General features: G+C 45.8%; 1 protein-coding gene across 4 annotated transcripts in view; it reads right to left on the bottom strand.

Moving 5' to 3' along the window:
* The window catches only part of TRAK2 (trafficking kinesin protein 2), a 376229-nt gene that overhangs the window by 90903 nt on the left and 263050 nt on the right, over positions 1-22276 (bottom strand). For all 4 annotated transcript variants that reach the window (XM_085648987.1, XM_085648989.1, XM_085648988.1 and 1 more), the window contains 3 exons: positions 9786-9916; positions 9604-9678; positions 8430-8567 (listed from right to left, as the gene is read on the bottom strand). In XM_085648987.1, the coding sequence (XP_085505113.1) occupies positions 8430-8567; positions 9604-9678; positions 9786-9916 (344 nt within the window). The remainder of the gene's footprint in view (positions 1-8429; positions 8568-9603; positions 9679-9785; positions 9917-22276) is intronic.

Here is a 22276-nt window from a genome sequence, read left to right as displayed (position 1 = left end):
CACCTTTTAAGCCATGGCCCTGCCTAGTGGGTCAGTGATTTCCAGTCCACACCAAATGGTGAACTTTGCTGCGCCCCAACCATCTATCAATCAATTCCCGGTTCAAAATGGCCCAGCTCTCTTCTGGGAGGACGGGAGTAGGTGCGCAACAGCGTCCCCCAAGGCATCAGTGTATCAGCCCAAGAGCCATGCAGTGTTCATCGACTGCAATGACAGGCTAGTGGAAGAAAAGATCCTCTTGTCCAAGGTATCTTGCCGCTCTCCCTATCTGGTAGGGTGCTAGGGATTGTGCTTGGGTTCAATTTGGCTGTTGAGGCCTGCACCATCAGACTCTTGGAAGAGGGATGCTGGAGGAGAGCAGGACGGTGGTGGTGAGCAATCATCCTGCTCATAAGAGTCCATGTGCAGGGGTTGGTTCAGGGCCCTGTGAGAACCTGAGTGTGGGCTTCATTAAAGGGGAGTATGGGCTCCACAGAACTAACCCCTCTTTAAGATGGGCAGGGGAAGCTCCAGCTCAGGGGAAATCGAGGAAGAGTAGAAAGACCCGGCCACCAGCTCCACATGTGGAGTGAGAAGCAGGGCCTAGAAGCACAGCATTTCCTAGGAGAAGCTGAAGAACGCTACGCTGACTTCTTGTACTACTTTGATTTATGCAACTTCGACAATGGTGATTTGGAGTGCAATGAAGATACTATGCAGGGTTGGCTCCAGAAACAGGCCCAAGATCTCCCTCTGGATTGGGGCTGAAAGAGCGTAGCCTTCTTCTGCCGCGCCGTCAGGAGTTTAATTGCCCGCTCGTGAATTACCTTGAGAGGCATCTACTTGCAGTTGGTGCAGGGGCTGGAGTCGTAGTTTGACCCGAGGCACCGAAGGCAAATCAAATGGGGATCAGAGACAGAAATCTGTCTGTGACATACCTCACATGGTTTAAAGCCTGGGGGTTTGTTGGGGACATATCCCTCGCACACTGGAACAGAGCTCAAAGGAATCGACAAAAGGGTCGAAAGAAGTGGTCAAAAACGACAAGGTAGCACTCAGGATCCATGCTGAAAGGAACTGATGTCAGCATGCTAGGATGGTGCCTGCACAGGCACCGCACAAGTCCCTTCCGATGTGGATAACAGAGCCGATCAACACCACCTACCGGTGTGCAGAGCTACTGCTCAAGACTTTCCAGATCCAGTCGGACACCTGAGGAACATTCTAAGGTGAGGAATCTGTAGTTAGAAGTCTATATCAAAATTTACAATGCATAGTCACGGAGGTATCACATATGTCACCCAGATGACGTGGGGTGATGTCAAAATTTTCTAGAACATAGAAAAACTAGAAATAGCACCACAAACATCATTCTATAACACCCCAGTGCAAACCCAGTCCAGTATTGTGAACCATGAGTACCTGTCACCCCTGAAAAACACAAAATTCAGAGGCCAAACCCTCCTTCTGTTTCTACGATAAGACACAAAACATGCAGGTGCCACATAACCATGCTGGCACAACTGCACCAATCTAGCCAAAACAGAATGAGCCATCTAATAGTATGAGAAAACATCAAAGGATATTTGGAGCCAAGAAGAACTATGCTTCATTGCCCTCTTATATGCAACATTACCCAGTGGCAAACAAATAATGACAGTACCATGGGCACACCAAAACCTCCACAATCCAGACTCTGGTTTGCTTGCAATACCACAGTGGTTCATAAACATTTCAGGAGGCCCACAACAATAAAGGCAATATCAAATTAAATAGAATTACTGGTGATATCACATGATGTGTAATGGGGGTTGCTAGGGGGTTTCAAGATCAGCAACTGTCAACAAAAGACTCAGGCTGAAAGCTAAACAGAAGGTCAAAGAAGAAAAACTGCTACCACCAGCCTGATGAGCCCCTAAAATGCAGCATGCCCCCTGCCCACTATCCTCGGTGTCCACTGGTGGCCTGTGTTCTGTTCCCCAGTCCTCTGGATAAACCTCTATGTAAATACATATACGTGACTACTGTAGTTATGCCATTGCAGCAGAGATTCTTAATCTTTCATAAAAGGTCTGCAAGAGCTGCCTTTCACACTTATCCTTTCAGCTAAGGTCCATCAGGGGACCATTCTACTACAAGTACTGCAATTAAGGGAAGGCATTTGTTTATCACTTGTAACAATAATTTTACAGCATAATAAATCCGTGCATTGTTCCGCAATATAGTAGTTGGATGTGGAAACGTTCTCCAAAATAGCAAATGTATTTCTTTTGGCCATTGATAGAATGAGTCTATCACATCAAGCATAAGCAGACAATCCCTCTTGCACCATCTTCATTCTAGAATTTATTTTCTATCTTAGTATATGTTTATTTTTATTTGAAGTAATCGGAATAGTTTACCTGTTGGTGTAGGTTTGCAGCTTGAAGACTTTCTGGATTCACTATGCTGTGCATTATTTCGCGGTCTAGTGGTTGGGTCCGGAATCGTAGTGTTTTTCGTTTTTTTTTTTTTTCCGTGGCCCAGGTGGGCGTCGACATCCCACCATTTGGTGTCCTCCCATGACATTGGCGTGCTTCCTCCGGAAGCTCCAACCTTTGGGCGCCATCTTCGGATTCTTTTTTTCTGGTCTTGTGCTATTTGGTTCATCCTTTTCTGTATCAGTCTTTTTTTTATTTTTATTTTTTAATCATTGTTTTTTTTTTTTAATCCCCTTCCTCTGATCTCATTTTTCTGGCGGAGGTGGGTGGGTTCGCTAGTGAATCCAGAAACTCTTCAAGCTGCAAAACTACACCGACAGGTAAGAAACTATTCGTTTTGCAGCGTGAATCTTTCTGGATTCACTATGCTGTGCATAGACTTTGTAGCGGTTTACTAAGTTCGTGGCAGCTGGGTGGGCGATGAGCGTTGGTTGTTGAATACATGTTGAAGCACTTTTTGTGCTACTTGTGCTTCCTTGTTCATCTGTATATCCACGCAGTAGTGCTTAGTGAACATGTGCACTGAGGCCCATGTTGCCGCCAGGCAAATGTCTTGGATGGGTGTGTTTACCAGGAAGGCTATTGTTGCTCCCTTTTTTCTGGTAGAGTGGGCTTGTGCCGATCCTTGTAGTTCTTGTCCTGCCTGCTTGTGGCAGAATTGTATTATCTCTGCGATCCATCGTTTGATGGTGCCTTTAGTTACCGGTCTTCCCAAGAAACTGCTTGCGAAAGACACAAAGAATTGCTTTGTTTTCCTACAATCTTTAGTTCTCTCAATGTAATGCATCACTGCCCTTCTGTGCAGTGCCCTTTCTGCGCTTGTGGATGGTTTCTGAAAGAAACTTGGTATCTGTATTATCTGGCTTAAGTGGAACCTTGACACCACCTTTGGCATAAAGTGTGGGTCTGTTCTCATTACCACCCTGTCATTGTGAATTTGAATGTAGGGTTCTTGTAGTGTTAGCGCTTGCAGTTCGCTTACCCTGCGTAGCGAGGTGATTGCTACCAGAAAAGCTGTCTTTATGGTGAGCATATGTAGAGAGGCCTTGTGAATGGGTTCGAAGGGCACCTTCGTAAGTTGTGTGAGAACTACATTGAGGTTCCAAGCCGGTGGTAGTACCCTTTTGGAGGGGGGGGGGGGGGGGGGGGGCGAGATTTGTTTGGCCCCTTCCAGGAATCTTTTCCCAGTTTCCCCTCTTGAGGTGTAGCTTAGGTTGCTCTTTATCAAGAGTGTTAAATATCTTAGCACTGCTGATTCCCTGGTGATTCTCTTCTGTAGCTTTTCCTTGAAGCACCACTGGGTGAACCTTTTCCATTTTGCTACCCAACACTTCCATGTGGTAGGTCTTCTTGCTTCCCGCAGCAACGCCAGCGTGCTCTCTGGGAGTTTTAGGTGTGCGAACTCCAAATCTTCAGGAGCCTAGCTGCTAGGCTGAGGCTCTCCGGTTCTGGGTGGAGCACTTCCCTGTTTTGCATTGAGAGCAGGTCTCGTCTTTTTGGGAACTTGTGTGGTGGCCCCTGCCCCATCTCCATTATCTGTGGGAACCAGGACTGCCTGGCCCACTGTGGTGCTACCACTATCAGTGTCATGTTGCTTGTTCTGCATTTGCTGAGCACCCTGTGTATCAGCGGTATCGGGGGAAAAGCTTAGGCAAATGTCTTCGACCATGTTATCCATAGGGCATTTCCTTGGGATTGCTGCCCTGGCTGTCTGGATGCGAAGTTTTGGCATTTTGCATTCAGGTGTGTTGCCGATGTCTGTCTGCTGAGTGTCTGCTTCCACATTTTCCTTCCCTGGTAGATGTATCGCCAGGCGGTCTATTTGTAGTGGGATGGCCCAAATTCAAATCTCCTGCGCTAGGCTTGATAGCACCACAGATTGTGTGCCTCCCTGCTTTTTGATGTAGAATATTGTTGTGGTGTTGTCGGTTTGTATCAACACTCTCTGGCCGTACAGTTGTCTCTGGAAGGCATTTAGGGCAAGGAACACGGTCTTTAGTTCCAGGTAGTTGATGTGTCTTCTCGCATCAGTTTGTGTCCACAAACCCCTCACTTTGAGCTGGTTCATGTGCACTCCCCATCCCATTTGGGATGCGTCTGTTGTGATGGTCACTGTTGAAGTTAGTGGTGTAAATGGTTTCCCCTTTGTTATGTTCTCTTTGTTCCACCATGTGATCTCCTCTTGCACTGCGTGCGTTACAACCACTAGACCCTCCCAACTCCCTGTTGCCTGTGACCATTGCTGCTGTAGCCATTCCTGGAATGGTCTCATGTGGCGTCGGATATTGGGGACTAGATGTATGGAGGACGCCATCATCCCCATGAGTTTGCTCACTGTCCTCACAGTCAGAGGTTGAACCTTCCGGTATTGACGTGTCTCCTTCAGTAGTGCGAAGGTTCTCTTCTCGCTGGGGAACACCCTGCCCTGAATGGTGTTGATCTGTGTGCTCAGGAAGATCTTCACCTGTTCTAGTTCTATCAAGGACTTCCCCCAGTGTATAGAAAATCCTAGTTCTGTAAGCGTGTGCGTGACCCGCTGAGCATGCAGTTTGCATTGGTTGTAGGAATTAGTCTTTACCAACCAATCGTCTAGTTAGGGATATATATGAATTCTCGGTCTTCGTAAGTGCGCCGCTACCGCAGCCAGGCATTTTGTGAAGACCCTTGGTGCGGATTTTAGTCCAAAGGCTAGGGCCATGAACTGGTATCAATAGATGTTTGTGTTTTCGGTTCATGGGAATGTGTAGGTAGGCATCCTTGAGGTCTATAGTGGAAATAAAATCCCCATCCCTTATTTGTGGTATAACTTCTTGTAGGGACGTCATTTTGAATTGGAGTTTTTATGTATTGATTTAGGAACTGTAGGTCCAGGATGGGTCTTAACATTTCGTCCACTTTTGGCACGAGGAAGTAGTTGGGAGTACACTCCCTTGTTTCTTTCTTTGAACGACACCGTTTCTATTGCCTCCTTGTGGAGGAGTTCTTGTGCTTCCTACAGGAGGAGCGCGAGCTCTTTCGCTGTGCGCGTTTTGTTGGTTGGCCTCCTGTTTGGTGGCTTTTTTTTTCAGTTCTATACAGTATCCGAACTGTATGATGTTTAGTATCCATTTGTCTGTGGTTATCTTCTTCCACTCCTGGAAGAAGTGTCTTAGTCTGCCTCCTACCGGTGTTACATGTTCGCTGTTTTCTCCTTTGTGTGTTTGTAACTGTTTTCTGAGCCTTTTGTTGTGCCGACCCCGTAGAGATGTGTGGGTGGGCACGTTCGGTAAAGCGGAGTCCCTTTGAGGTGGATTGCTGCTGTCCCCCTCTTCTCGTTTGTCCACGTCCGTTCGGTCGCCCCCGAAAGGACTAGCCCCTAGGTTGGTACTGCCAGTTTTGCTGTTGCTGACCTTGCTGTGCCTGGTTGGTTACCCTGATAACTTTGCTGGAAGGTCTGGTGCGGCGTTCCCGGCTGGTTTCCTTCTCTGCCATTCCATCTGCTTGATGGGGTGCCCCTTCTCATCCCTCTGAACTGCAATGCTCCCATGGCCCTCGCAGTTTCATTCTCCTTTTTGAGCTTTGTCAGCTTCTCATCCACTGGTGTGCCGCACAGTTGTTCCCCATTGAAGGTTGTGTTCAGAATATTGTTCTGGACCTCTGGTTTGAAACCTGAAATCCTTAGCCAGGCATGCCTCCTTTCTGTCACTCCGATCATCATGAGCCTGCTGGATGTGTCTGTGGCATCCAGGGCCGATTTTAGGCAGGTGTTGGCCATGTTCTATCTCCACCAGGTGTGTTGCCCTCTGCTGGTATTGTTCTGGGAGATATTTGAGTAGCTGTTCGACCTCTTCTCAGTGTTGGTACGCATGTCTGTTTATTAGGACACTGGAGTTCACAATGCGCCAGTGAATTGCTGCATTCCTCTCTATTTTCCTCCCTGTGAGGTCTATCCTCTTACTCTCCTTGTCTGGAGGAGGCCCTGAGATTGTGGGAATGTTGGCCCACTTTCTGGCTGTCGCCGTTATAATGGAGTTGACTCCATACGTTGCTGCAGCATTCTTGATGACCATGTTGTAGATGTCAATGTCGTCTAGCGGCGAAGACCTCGACGGATAGGACTCTATGGCTTCTTCTGGGCTTTCGGCGTCGAGGTCCTGCCAATCCAGGTCCTGCACAGTCGAGGGAGTAGACTCCAAGTTTGATTGTTGATCCTCCTTGCCTTCTCCCTCGTAATAACACAGGCCCTCTTCATCCTGCTGCTCTGCTGGTTCTGGAGTTTTCGGCGGGCCAGCGGCGTCAAACTCCTCTTTGACTTCTACCTCGACAACCGTCGAGGGTTTCGAAGGGATGGTGTATCTGCTCATCCATTCTTAGAAAACCTTCTTCCTCTGGAGGATACTCTCCATTTCGGCCTCGAGCCTTCTTTTCTTCCTCTCCATTTCGGCCGCCTGTTCGGCGTAGAGAGTTTTGGCGCTTCTCTTCGATGTCGATGTCTAAGTCGCATTCGGCTCTTTTTCCTTTGGCGTCGAGCACGCCCCCGAAAAGGCGCGCTTCGACGACCTAGGTTTCTCTTGAGCTTTCGCTGGCTGGGAGTCCTTTTCGAAGGATCCGCAGGGCTGTTTGTCCATGGACGCAGCTGTGGCTGTTGATTGCTTCGACGCCAGTGCTCCTTTCGAGGACTTTGGCTCTGGTTTTCGAGAGTCTGTCGGGGTTTTAGGGGTCAACGTGTCTCTTACCTCCTTTGTCGACTTATCGATCTCTACGACCGTGTAGTCCTCTGGTCCCTCGGCGATGTTGTCCTCTTCCCCGCTGGAGAGGCCCAAGTCCCGGAGCGACGAAGGTTCTCCTTAGCCTTGCATGGCGTAGTTCGCTCTCCTCTGTCTTTCCCTTACTCTGAGGGTCTTGGGGGTGAATGCCAAACAGGCGTTGCAGTCCTTGCTCTCGTGGTCGATTGGCAGGCAGAGGTTGCAGACCGGGTGCTGGTCCTTTTGCGCGTATTTGTGGTGGCAGTTATGGAAAAATTTGAATGGGGTTTTGTCCATTCCTGCGCTCAGAGAGTCCCCTGTGTGCGCATTCTCCGTTGAACGTCAAAGTTCTTTTTCTTCCTCTCCTTCATCGTCCCGGCTCTGTGTTCCTGGTTGTGAGATGAAAACTACAACTTCTCGGTTTTCTGCTTGATTTCTTCTCCTTTTTTCCAAAAACTCTGGAACTCCTCAGAGACGATCCAGACCCAGTGGCGGAAAAAAGAATCTGAAGATGGCGCCCAAAGGTGGGAGCTTCCAGAGGAAGCACGCCGACGTCACAGGAGGACACCAAATGGTGGGACGTCGACGCCCACTTGGGCCACGAAAAAAAAAAGGAGAAAAAAACACTACGATTACGGACCCAACCACTAGACCGCGGAATAATGCACAGCATAGTGAATCCAGAAAGATTCACGCTGCAAAACCTACATTTAGTACCAATTACCTTTCTTTACTGAGGCAGTGGGTGGGTCATATATGAATCAAGAACAGTTTCAAGCTGCAAAAAGACACAAGTATCACCTTCTTTGCTGTTAACCAATCTACGAATTGTACTGTTTCATGTGGCATCCGATAGCCCAGAATCTACAGATTGCTTAGATGAGCACATTTTAAACTATACGATCACCTGTTATTGTCACAGTGAGGAGAATTTTTTGAAAAACAACAAATGTCTGACAATTGAGCGCTGCCTCAACACCATGACTACTCTAGCTTCCTGGGAGAAAATTACTTTCAAACTTAATAATAAAAAGTTATTTTTACCAAAATGTGAGGTACCTATATTGAACTTTTGGCATAATCACCTTCCTTTTATTTAGTTCTACCTACTGGGACCATCATTTCATTTGAACTGTAGTGTAGGATGATAGGTTAGACACACTTTACTAAATACTATTGCTTCAATCCCCTACAATATATTGTAAACCTCAATAAAACATTTAAAAACAGATGTGAGATTCCTTACCAGAGGAATCACTGAACAAGACTGGGGTCGTCTCAGTTGACCAATAGGGCTGGACTTGCTTCGCAGCAGTTTGACCTCCTCCTGCGATTCATGTAACATCCCCAAACACTCAGCATTGCGGTCCTGGAGCTCATGAAGCTATGGAAGATAAATGTTGTGGGTATAACTTAGCGGAACAATAGCAAGATAAACCATACTTTACTGGCTGGCCTTCTAAAGCACAGTAGCACATCGCAGGTGACTGCACATATTTGACTGCTTTGCAAGGCCCATAAAATGGCCGACCGTAATTTGACAGCTCACATATCAAAGCTTCACTTAAAAGGCATCCATTATTCTACATATTAGATCATTATTATGCTGAATGAGAGAAATGTCCTGCACAGAGACACAGAGGTTAGGGATGAGAGCAAGCTATTGTGTAGACGTGGCAAAATTCGAACACTTAAGACAGTGTCATCAATTGTAACATACTTAGAATTTATAAACATTCTACTTGGTATGCAGAGTGTTACATTACCAATGGGAGTTTGTTGCACAATAAAAATAAGCAACCTAGAAGAATGTCAATAACTGTCTAAGATGTGTTATAAAAAGTTGTTTGTGAAAAACAAATTGCTAAAACCCACCATACACAGGCCTAAAACACTTTTGCCACAAGAACAGGTAGGTTTTGAGTTTTTCGCCTTCATAAACAAACATAATAATGGTTACACTCTGCAATTAATGCCAATGTAAACATGTATTGCAATAATGGTAGCTTCAGGTTAGTCTGTCAATGAACATACGAAACAAGAGCTATCAATTCAATAAAATGAAAAACTTCACACTGAAAAGTAGAAAACGGCAGTAAAGGAGGATCAAAGGAAGGACATGAACAAGCCAACCCTGTGTGAGGATGGTGGTGGGGGTCAGAAAAGAGGAAAATAAAGAAGAGGAAGTGAGGGAAATGAGAGGGAGAGAAATTGAAAGGAAACTTTTGAAAGCTAGGTGAAAGAAAGAAAAAGGGGGAAAAAAAGTTATGCATTTTCCTGTGCATCTTCGCCTACCATCAGATCACAAAAGGCTCTGCACGTGTTGCAAAACGTCTTAAGCATATATAGTACCATATGCAAAATCCTACGCGGTCTCATACTGTGAAGTGGTATAACCAAAGCAACAGAAGCACTCATACCTCTGTAGTCAGCTGCCGTTGGGCTTCTTTGGAAGCTTGAAGGTGAAGCTTCAGTTCCTCCTTTTCAATGGCGTACTGACAAATTAAGAAAGAAAGTAGCCTTTGAATTAAGTTCATATTCAGTACAGCCCACCACTGCCACTAGCACTTCAATACATTTCCCCTTTTTCCACAACTCACACCTCTTTGAGCTTATGCTGAAGATCAACAATCTGGGTCAGCAGAGTAGATATCTCTTCATGGTAGCGGATCAGCTCATCGTTTTTTTCTGACAGCTCCTCAGAAAGACGGACGATCTCGGCACTAGATTCTCCTGAGATTAAAAAACAAATCAGAAGCATAAGATAAAGGGAGAATTCTCCTACGTAAGGTTAAAAACAGCTGGAATTTTAGAAACCTACAAATGGTCAATAATCAAAACAAGTTGCCAACGAAACATAAGTTTACAGGAGCACAAACTAATGGCCTGTTGATAGAACAGAAGAAATTTCCTCCATCAACACCTCTGGTGGCTTAGCCCAAGTCACTCATCATGCTACAAATGCATCGCCATATACACCAATGGGTCTGCCAGTGTGTGATGTTAACACCTGCCATCTACAATAGCACTGCAAAACACCAGCACGGAAAGGGTGTCAGATTTGCAAGAAGAGGTGCACACAATGTCCACAACATACAGAGAAACACCCCCATCGTAGTAGAGAGAGGATATATAAGCTCTGAGAATGTAACCTCAAGTAGAGAGTACATTTTAATCTCCACATTAGGTGGCAAAAAAACAAACATGATCCTACACCAAAATTGGCAGAACTTCCACAAGTAGTTTGTCCTCCGACAGAGGCTTTTTTATTGTGAGACAACCACTTTAGTGGAGAACGCGCTATCACCATAGCAGTTAATTCAACATTCAACAGGACCCTCCATCTACCCCAGTGGCAGACAGAAATTCTTATCTACAACCCCCAGTGTGGGGAAGGAGCAGCTAGAAATAGGCATATAAAGCAATAGAACAGGTGCACCATTGAAGTGAGGAAGAACAGAGATAGATGTAAAATCAAGTTGGGATTTAAGCACAGGCTTCAGAAGCAGGTTGAGAAGTCTCTGGTGGCATGGAATCGGAAACTGATGGAGAACCAAGGGGTTGGGTGAGGAAAGAGAGCCTAAAGGAGGAAACAGGAAATCTCCGACATAAGAAGTGGACCGGCATATAGAAAGGGCCCGAATTGTAGGCAGAGTTAAAAGGGAGTTGTCAAATGTCTAAGATGGAATAAAGAAGAGAAAATTGGAATCTGTGCCCGGATCGGTTTACAGAAGACTTGCGGAATTTGTGTTGCTTGAGCGATATATAAATCTATCTTTTGTTATCCAGAATGCTTTATCGGAGCAGGTCCCCCTCAAAGGCCTGGCCTCAGGTCAGAGCCAAGCCACTCCCCCCCCATCAGAGGTGCCAATTACCCCACTAGACACCAGGGATTTACTTTTGTGGCAGCACATATATTTTCTGGTGGCTATTTCTAGAATTTTTTTTTCTTTTTATTGGCATTTAAGGTGCTAACCCAACCCGAGGCAGCAGCCTCGAAACTATGAACCAAAAAGAGGGGAGGGGGAAGGGAGGATGGGACCAACTTATGACATCATAATAGCTCTATTTACAGGGTACACATCATAAATGCTATATAACACACAATGCTTCATAGTGTCATGAAACTGGAAAGAACATACTTCAAGGGAGCATGCTGTGATAGGACTGACTATGCATAACATGCTATCCTGAGGAGGAAGTAAATTATTCAGTCACTGAAGAGGGACCCCTATGCAAGGCTCAACCCTGATATATCCGGAGTACAAATAAGAATTAGAGGATCTCAATCTGCAGGTGTTTGGGTAAAAGAAGAGTCTTGTGACTGCAGATATGTTAAGAAGGATTCCCGGATACCTCTGAGACGGGGCGTTGAGGGCATTAGTTCCCAGTAAGCGTCTAGTTGTTCCCAGCAGTACATTGCATGCTGTAACCATGATGTAACATTGGGTGTGGATTTGGCACTTGGCCAGGAGCATAGCAGCTAGGCGTTGATATGCAAGTGGTATATCTTTAACATAACCCTATAGGCTGACCGTCAGCGTTGGTGGTATAGAATAACAAGTTATTTGTTGGAGAGTATTATGGAGTGCGCACCAGTAGTCTGCTATTCTAGGGCATTCCCAAGCCAAGTGTATAAATGAATCCTGGGGTGTCAAACACCTCTCACAGCGTGCCTCCTCTTTCAAGCCCATAAGCTGATATTGTGTCAGTGTGCGATATAGCTGGTGAAGAAATTTGAAGTGGATGAGTCACAGTCTATAATTGCGGGAAAGGGCGGTCGTTTGCTCGCAACAGAAGGTCCATCGCTCAGTAGTCAATGAAGGGGGGGTGGGGGGTTTGGGGGGGGGGTCTGTTTCCAGCACCCATTTGCTATAAGCCATAGGGTTACAGGTTGTTGCCTTGTCTTGCACGATAGCATGAGGTGAGTGAACAGTTTACGGTGTGAGGCGTTTGTCAACATGTGTTCAACGGCATGGGCTGGGGTTCAGGGAAAGTGCTGTGTTGCGCATGACAAGTGGTGATATAGTAAGACATCCAGTGCGGTGGGGCAGGGAGAGTCGTCAGTTGTGAACGGGAGAAGAAACTGTCAGGATATAGGTCAGCGTATATAAATAAAATTCCTCCTGTGTGCTCGTCCCCTTGCGCCTTCGTCTTGCAGCACCGGAAGAACTGGGATGCATTTTATGGGGATATATGGGGCATATATACACTGTAGTTTGGCCCGGAGTCTCAATCCATCCCATGCCCACCTGATGCATTCCACGGTATCAGTGCCTGTACGTGTGAGCTTGTATGCTTGATATAATGCAGTGGATAGTGGGTCAGGGAGGCTAAGTCAGCCTTCACTGCAACCTGTGGTTTAAATTTTGTGGGGTATAATCAAAAGTGTAGATATTGAGCCTGGGTTCATAGTGCATATAGCGTCATGTCTGGTGCATTAAGACCGCTCTGGCATAGGAGCAGTGTGAGGACTTTAAGAAATCCTGAGCTGTTTGCCGGCCCATGCCAGCAAGATCAGGTTCAAGTGCAGACAACAAAAGAACAGTGCAGTGAGAGCTAAGGAGAAGTTAAGGAAAAGATAGAGGAACTTGGGTAATACCACCATTTTGGCTATCGCCAATTGTCTTGTCAATGATAAGGGAAATCTTTTCCAAACTGAGATCCTGTCCTCTAGCCAGGTCATTGTCCTACCGCAGTTCGCCCACCATAATTCATCCATGCCGCGGCTGAGCCGAGACAGCGCACTTGTTCTGTTGCCCATGTCATCAGAAACTCAGAGACAAAGCGCGGCGTGTGATTGGTTAGAGGGAATAACACAAATTTGGCCCAATTATTGGTTATGCCCAATGGTCCACCGTATAGAATGACTTGCCAGATGATAGGGTCTACGTTTTCCAAACATACAAGGCAATATCATCTACATACATGGAGATTAAAATCTTCCTCTGTTTGAAATTGAGCCCACCGAAGAGTAGGAGATTGGCGCTGCCTAGCTGCAAGGGGCTGCATAGCCATAGCAAATAAAAATGGGGATAGGGGACAACCCTGCCGGGTACCTCTTGGGAATGAGTTTGATATATCGTTTAAATGCAGTCAAGCAGTTGGGGAAGTATATATTAGTTCAATAAGGCGCACAAATCATGGGCTAAGGCCCAGTCACAGGAGAAGAGTAAAGAGAAAAGGCCATTCTAATGAATCAAACACCGAACACCTTGGTGGTGTCAAGGAGGGCAACAAACGCAGCAAGACTGGCTCCACGCTGTGCATAACGGCAAACAGTGAATGAAGACTGTGTGCAGTGGAGCGACCGGGCACAAAAGCGGACTGGTCAGGACGTACGATGTCTGGCAGGAGAGGGAGGAGTCAGTTGGTAATACGTTTGGCTAATATTTTGTTGTCTATGTTTATCATAGATAGAGGGCAGTAAGAGTTGCATCGGTTTGCGGGTTAATTGGGTTTAAGTATCATGAAGAGAGGCATATTCTTTGTAAAAATAGGATGCAAGCCCCTCCAGGCCAGGCGCTTCGTCATTGAGGAGGCTGCGTATTACTATTTCTAGAATGTTCAGTGGGAGTAGGACCCCGCTGCCGCAGGCATGGGGCCCAGCTCCCACTACCCCATACATGCCAACATTTTAGGGCAGTCAAGTAGGAGATTAAAAAAAGAAGAAAAAGTCGGGAGAATGTAGTTTCCCCACTTTCTTTTATTGAAGCATTATTTACTAGAGTCTTTTTCTGTCATATATTCCTGGTCAGAATATATCTGTGGACAAGTCTGTGGTGAAGTATAAAGGGCTGCTGATATTTAGACGGTACCTACCTAGCAAAAGGGCTCGGTATGATATTAAACTCTACATGTTATGCGACAGCGCCCTTGGATTAAATTATTATTTTAGAGTGTATACTGGAAAATAATCCTCCATCAATCCGCCTGATTGCACACAGTCTTTTGGACGGTTCGAAAAAATCGCGTGAGATTTGGCTCATTCTCTTTTTCACCGGGATCACCTTTTGTACTTGGACAATTTTTTACAAAGGATTGATGCTGTTAAAGGAATTGCAGAGAGTAGAAATTGTGGCTTGTGGCATCATTCGCGGCAACCGTAAAGGATTGCCATACAACTTATTTTGCGAAAAAAACTTGCAAAGGGTGAATGCAGCACCTTGCAGTGCAAGGAGATGCTTGCTCTCAAATACTATGACTGTCGTGATGTTCATATGCTTACCACCATAGATGAAGAGAGTGTATTACCGGTTACTGTTCGGGGTCATGTTGATGGAGTCTATAAGGCAACTTGTATATTTGACAACAAGAAGTACAATGGGTTGTCTAGACAGAGTGGCATAAAGGCTGCAGCCATGCATTACTGCACATAAGAATATTGTGGTATAACAAGATGGCGATGAACTTTGTGAATTTAGCTACTCATACTTTTGTGGTGTATCAAGCTGCTCCTAAGAGAGCAAGTTGTGGTTCCTGGACTTTGAACTGTCTTCGATTAACCACCTTATTGCTGTTGATGCACCTGCAGTTAACTCAAAAATTGGTGTGTTGGATGACATTATTAGATTGTGTGACATCAATTTGCCAACTACATTCCCACAACACCTAAAAGTTATTTCCAACTGTGAGATGCTGAGTTTTGTGCCCGAAGTAGGGTACGGAAGTCATTATTATTGTCCTGAGTGTCCGTCGAAACCTGGCCTTTGTCTGCCGTCTGGGGTACTATTTTTATCAGCAACATTGTGTGTGTGGGGGGGGGGGGGGACACTGGGTGATAGGAAATGTATGGCTCCCCGCAGATATCAGACGTTTCCCTCACAAAAATGTGAGATAAACGTGTGTTTTTAGCCCAGGTTTTATGGTTTGCCAGGGCTTGAGAAAACGACAAGTCACACCATGTTGGACTACCACCCCCTGGGTGTCTAGTTTTCAGAAATGTATAGGCATGGAAGGTTTCCCGGAGTGGTGGCTGAGGTAGAACCCCAAATCTGCAGCTACCCACAGAGTTAAAAAAAACAACAAAAAAAAAATAAAAGCTGCTGAAAAAGGAGAGTGAGAAAAAATTTGCGTGAGGGATAAAGTCCAACAAAGTTAATCTCTCAACTTATTAAAAGTAACTCAAAGGTGGTGGAGAAAGGTTTAACAAACAACACCTTAAATGCAAGTCAACATGTCGAGAAGTGTTGGAAACGTTCTTGCCAAACATTGGCACTGATTCAACATTCAGTTCCACAGAATATGACAATCTCCCAAGATAAGGTATTTTATTACTCAAGGTAGGACAGAGGGCACGTTATATACACAAATTAAAATAAAGTACATGTTCCTTCAGTGTATTTGATACAGCACTCACATTTGTATGGTTGGTGCTAATATTTCTACAAGCGACATCAAATGTAGAAAACATTTGATTCTAGACTATTCAAGCCCAATCCTAATTAAATAGGGGAGCACTGAGAGTAAAGACTTGTTACTTCTGAAGTCTGGCTACAAGTAGCTTTAACTGTCTAAAGACTTCATAAAAGCAATTCTGCCAAAAATATTTAAAACAATTATGTACTACATAGACAGCATGAAATTTGTGTGAAACCTCTTTAGCTGTTGGCTCTCGTGTCTTTTAAAGGTTTGCCAGTGCTTGTATAGCCTGATCTTCAGGACCATGGCATTTTTTGAATAGTCCCATTTGGAGTTCCCAGTATGATATAGCAAGGGGACCTCAAGCAATCATTTTCTGAAACTGCACATATGACATGATGTAGTTTGTAAATAAGTCAGTGAGTACCCTTAAGACTTTAATTGCGGTTTCATGCCTTTTCGCACTTTCTTTTTGGATGTCTTAGCCTGGTACAAAGCCACCACACCTTTAACCAATCTCTATTTCATTTTCATCGATTCTGTTGTCATAACAGGTTGTTAGATTTTGCGCTTTTTTAGTCACAAAGTAAAGATGTGCATGTACACAGGCTTTCTTAAAGATGCAACAAAAATACTGTTCTTTTCTCAAAAGTGTCAATTATATATTATTTTGCCGATATGCCTCTAATGTTCACCACTTCCAAAGCAAACTTCATCTTCCGACTGTTCCATAACATTCCTCTTTAAGGGTACAGATGTTTAAGGTTTTTTTTTAGGTTAGCTAACTACTAATAGGTCATTCCTCTAACAAAAAGGCATCATTAGCAGCTTTTCTAATGCTTGTTGTAACACATACTGGGTTCAGCAGTCATCTCATTAAAGCTACATAACAATAAAGAGCTTTTACAACAAATTGTACTGTTTAGGTCTGGCATGAAGCTGTGCATGTGTTGTTGCCTGCGAAGATAGTTTGATACTTTAAAAAAAAAAAAAATTATAAAACCATAAAAAGGGCTTTGGGTCAACTCAATCATTACTTTGGTTCGATTCATTGTCAAACCAATTTTCTTGCTTTCCATTGGTGAGTGTGTCTCACCTTTCAGTTGGTTTCTTCAGGTTTGTTTCTTACCTTGCACATGAACCAAGTACTGGGGGATCAGAGAAACATGGCGGCCGTAGGCTAAACTGTCGTGGTTCGCCTCTCGGAGATGCCGGGCGTGGGATTTCAAATGTTTCTTTCCCATTGCTAAAGGTCCTGCTCTCCCCCTTTGTTATCTCCTGTCTCTGTATAAATAGGAAAAAGACGCCGCCACATGTCCCAGTTCTTCTACACTGCCTCAGGTGATATGGCCGCATCCACCTCGCATATTATAATGCGCAATAAAAAAAGGGATCCATAAGGCGTACACCATGGTCGCAATCAACACTGCACCTGAATTGTTAACACTGCTGCCCGTCGTGTTTGGACACACAACAATGACAGCAGGTGAGCAGTGGGGCCTGGGTGCACAGGGGCTGCAATTGAGCGCGATGCTGTGGGAGGGGTGGGGTGCATCAGCCTGGGTGCGCAGGTACAAACAAGCGATATTGCCCTGCTTAATAATGTGTTCTCTGACCTCATTCAGTCATGTCTGTCTCATTTTAAGGACCTGCTGGACCGTACTGTAGCCCTGAGCCAGCGGGCACCACTGCCCTACAGACATATGCTTTTGGGGCACTGTAATGAGCTGATTACTAAGTGTACATGCACACAGGCTTGCGCCACTGCATTAAACGCGCACATTATGCTTCTACCATGAGCTCTGTTCCTTTCTATGTGAATGTTGGCATAACATATTATTTAACCTTGTGTATTCTCGTGCACTCCAACTCCTCTTTGAACCACGATTACCACCAACAGTTCGAAGATCGTATTTCAAGAAGGAAGGATGCACTCAACTGGTGTTCTCTATTAACATTAAAAGAAACCTTCATTTACCTCAAGACGTTTCCAACATTATATTTTTTCTCCCTTTTCAGACACTGGGTTAGTGGAGCCAAAATGGGCGGAGCGGGTGCTCACCACTTGATGATGCCCTGGGGATTCTGATGCCTTCCACCGTGGTATCAAGACACCCGGATAGCGGCACCCCGGAGTTGGAGCTCGCATCGGCAAGTCCTTGGACACAATGGTTGTGGCAGGTGAGCAGTCAAGCCTCGACACGCAGTAGCTGCAATTGAGCACAGTGCGGAGAAAGGGGCTGGGGTGCAGCAGCCTGGGTGCACAGGTGCAGGCAAGCGATGTTGCCATAGATGATAATGTAATCTCTGGCCTGATTCATATCTCTATCATTTTAAGGACTTGCTGGACCGCACTCATTCTCGTGGACCCCAGCGTCCCAGACACCCAGGTGACGGGAGGTAAACAGTGAGGGCTGGGTGCAGTAGGCCGGCGCTCCGTCTCCTCCTCCCTCTGTTCTTTTCACTCTCCCTCGCCTGATCCCTTCCACCCACTCGCTCTCCCATTCTCACTTTCCTCCGTTCATTCTCACTACCTTTCTTTTTCCCTTAGACATGGCACACATACTTATGTTTCTTTTTTGTCTTGCAGGTTTTGTACGCTGCTTCCAGAGGAGTCCCACCCACTTCTTTCATGGTTTACTGTTGTTCGAATAAAGTTACATTTCCATTTATTTGTGTTGTGTTAAGTTATTTTTTTTTACCAATGAATAACTGAGTGTATGGGTCGTCTTTTTCTGACAACACTGGTCTGTAGTTTATTGTGAAAGTACTGCCCGTGTGATTTCAGAACCAATAAGGCACTGCCTAGGGCCACCGAGGCTTCAAGGACTGGCGAGGCCCACCCTGCATATTTAAATAAAGCCCCGGAGATTGACGATCCCCAGTCTTGAGTTGGCCTCGAAGCCCCCCCGAACAATTTGTAAACAATACCTGGGGAGGTGTCGATCCCCTAGTCTGCGAAACGTAGTATCTAAGGCTGAATGGATAGTGAATTCGGCATGGTCGCGTCCATCCCGGATGAGGCTAAGGAGATCAGCGCGAGCAGCTTCAGAAGTGGCAGTATGCAAAGACTCTGCAGAGTCCCACAGGGCAGAGGTAGCCCGAGCCAAAACATACACTGAATTTAAAGGCCATAGGGCAGCACGAGTGGATGCAAAGACGTTGCTACCCCAGGACTCAAGCCACCTGGACTCCCGAGAGGGAGGAAGCATTAGAGGGGGCAGAGAAGGAAAGGCAATCTGCAACACGAACCCCTGCGCATCAGGGTGCACAAAAAGACAGGCCGGATCATGTGGAGCTGGACGGTGACAGCGCAAAACTGAACGAGCCACCGGGTCATCTGACGCAGGTCGGACCCAGGTACCTAAGAGGGCATCATAAAGGGAAGCCTTCAAAAGGCTAAAGCGGCTCCATATTTCCAGACCCACAGTGGAGGACCTCAAGCAAGGGGTCCACAGACAAAGGGGTAGAGGGGGGTTTCATATTTAAAATGCGGATAGCCAAAGAGACCACTCTCAAAAAAGCTGCACCAGCCTCGGTAGCCCTCCGTGGAGGGGAAAACAGCTCATCAGTGGGGGAGGGTTGCAAGCTGACCCTCCCAAGACACTGAGGGTGCGCCCAATGCTCCACGGAAGGAAGCCCCACAGAAGAGTGAGGATCCTGACGGAGCTCCTGAGGAGGCGAACAGCCTGCTGGATATGGGAGCTCCTGAGGAGGCTCCACAAATTACAAGGAGGGCACTGGCAACACTAACTCCGGTGACGGCGGGCGGGAGGGCGTCGCCGAACTCTCTCCAGAGGCCTCTATAGAATATAGAGTCCAGAACCCGGCGTCGACACGGCGCCGAAACGATGCATATCTGCGCCGATTGTGCCTCGTCAGACGCCGACTCGACAGCATCCGGCGTCGAGTCGGCGCCAAAACTATGACAAACTCCCCCTCAGAAGAAGGAGAGGGCGCCGGGGCCGGCTGAGGCAATCTTCCGACGCCGTCCCGGCGCCGGTTCCGCCTCACCCAGAACAGACTTAGATTCCGGAGAAAGGGGCGGAGGCGGAACCGAGGAGGCGAGCCTCTGGCACCATGACGGCACCGACCTCAGCTCCAGACAGGCAGCTCCATAAGGCTTGCGTCAGGGCTATAAGCACCGGCAACCACCTGTGGCACCACTGGGAGCCCCGCGGGGCTATGCGGCGCGGCAGAGGCGCCGTGAGCCGAAGAGGGGGACCCAGCTGGGCCGCGCCCCGACACCACATCTCTGACATTCTTGGGAGGCAAGGGCTCAAGAGGCACTGGTGGCGAACCCGCCGGCGAGGCCGTCTGAGACCACACAAGAAGCGGAGGTCCCAAGGATGCCCCAGGAACGGGAGAGGACCCAAGTGAGGCCTGCAAAGCCGTAGCATAGGCCTCCATTTGGGCCCGAGTCGCACCTACACCCGGAAAGGGCAGATAGATCGACCGTCGGGAGCGCACATCCGGAACGGCCCGGGAACCAGCGCCCCTGACAACAGAAGAAGGTGAGGTCGAAGATCTAGGCGACAAGCGCCTTGACTTACCAAGTGCTCACTCCACCACCCCAGTTAAGACATTCGGGCTGGACTGTTCCCATGAGGCACAGGGTCAGACTGATTTGCATATGGCCATGTCTGAAATGGGGTGGCGGAGTGAGCTAAAGAGTGATGATGGATTAAACCCAGGTCAGTTGACTGGGGGTGAGTGCTTGCAATGTTCAACACTCCGTCTATCATCCCCTTTGGTTTTGCTTTGACTTGTAAACACGACTGAAACCAGTTACGTGCACGCTCCTCTGTCAAGAAAGGCTGTCTTTTTTTATTTTTATTCAAGCAGGGCAGACAACAGAAAAGGAAGATACATTGACACATCAAATATTATCGATTTCGTACATTTTCCTATATATCCTATGGGTACCCTATTAATATCAATCCAGAGAGAGAACTAAACAAATCCCTCATATCGAATAAATCTATTACATTATATACACAACCTTGGTCTTATTTACATTATCAACGATACTGTTTGCCCAAACTATACAACCCTCCGTGGTTTTTTTTTTATCCCGCCCCCTATTTATACTATGTGCATGAATATACAATTTGATTTCCCTGATCTTCTAGCCCCATTTATCCCATTCCTTCCAGCCATTTGATCATAGGTGCCCATGTCTTATGACCTTTTTCCCTGGCTCGGTAGCCCTTAATTTCATATAGTGCCATTTGAGTATGTATATTAAGAAGCCGGTAAAACCATGCGGAATAGCTAGGCGCTTCTGCCTCCTTCCAAGCTGTGCGATCAACAGCCTAGCTACTGCCACGGTCATAAACACAAAATCTATCTGTGATGGTGATAGCCCTAGTCTATAGTCATATCCGAATAGCATTAGTGAAGAAGTTAAATTAATATTTGTATTAATTGATTGTGTCCAAAATTCTTCTATACCAGTTTTAAGGGATATCAGTTTACTACATGTGGAAAAACATATGTATTATATCTGCAGGGCCATCCTGACACCGAGGGCATGTATCGTTTTCTCGTTTCCCCCACTTAAATAACTTTGCGGGAGTATAATACAAATTGAATATAGTTTTGTAGTGCTGTGATTTGAGATTAGCAGAGAGAAAATTCTTTTTTGCTAATTCTAATGACGTATCTATATCTATTTCTTCATCTCCTAATTTTTCTGCCCATTTGGTCTCAGTTTTCCCTAGATCATCTGGGAGATTTCCCAACAGAATATTATAGTAATCCCCAATCCAAGCTTTTCCCCGAAAAGCCAGATCTAAAACTGGCATAGAATCCAGATTAAAAGTCCCTTCCTGAAGTGTCTTCAGCCAACTCCAAATTTGCATACATTTAAATTGAGATCGTTCATCTATTCCCTTATGTCTGACCAAAAATGTTATGATCTCTGATTTATCATTATACGGGTGACTAATTCTATCAACCCCAACCATTGCCCACCCTCTTGCCATAGCATCATCCATCCCAGCTGGAAACAGTGATGAGCCCCACAATGGAGTATATCTATTATATTTGGGGATTTTTAGTGCACCCGTAACTTTCCTCCATACCCCCCAGGCAGATTAGATATTTAAATAGTTATTTTTTTTTTATAGTAGCTGGGTTCTATTTTCCTCAGAAATATACCTAAAGCCTCATTGCCGATAGCTAGATGGTATATTGATGGCAGATCATTTTCGCTCAGAGTCCTGTCTTTTAGCAAAGGGACCATTTGTTGTGAAAACACTGCCCAATAATACAATTGTAAATTTGGTGCTGCCCACCCACCTCTATCGTGAGGAAGTGTTCAATATTTTAGTGATAATCTAACGTTTTGATATTGCCATACAAAATTTGAAAACATTGCCTCCATTTTGCGGCTAGCAAGCACCGGTAATTCTAAAGGGATTGAACGAAATAGATAAGATTTTTAGGAAGACCTTCATTTTTAAAACATTAATCCTCCCAACTATAGTTAGCTGAATTTTATCTATCCGCCTTAGGTCTTTCTTGATTTCGTCTAATGTTTGGTCGAGATTGTTTGTCCATATTTTTTCCAAGTCTGCTCCTATCTTCACCCCCAGATAGGTTGCAAATTCAGTTTGTCGTTCATCTAGAATATTACAGTTTTTTGAGCAGATGATCTGTGTCTTACTTTTATTTAGTAGATATCCAGAACTACTTCCAAATTCTTCCGCCATCCTTTCAACTTCTCTT

The sequence above is a fragment of the Triturus cristatus genome, chromosome 3_2 (genome assembly GCF_964204655.1).
Source record: "Triturus cristatus chromosome 3_2, aTriCri1.1, whole genome shotgun sequence".
NCBI lineage: Eukaryota > Metazoa > Chordata > Amphibia > Caudata > Salamandridae > Triturus > Triturus cristatus.
The sequence above is the reverse complement of the archived record's forward strand: the minus strand, read 5'-3'. Positions and strand labels throughout refer to the sequence as shown.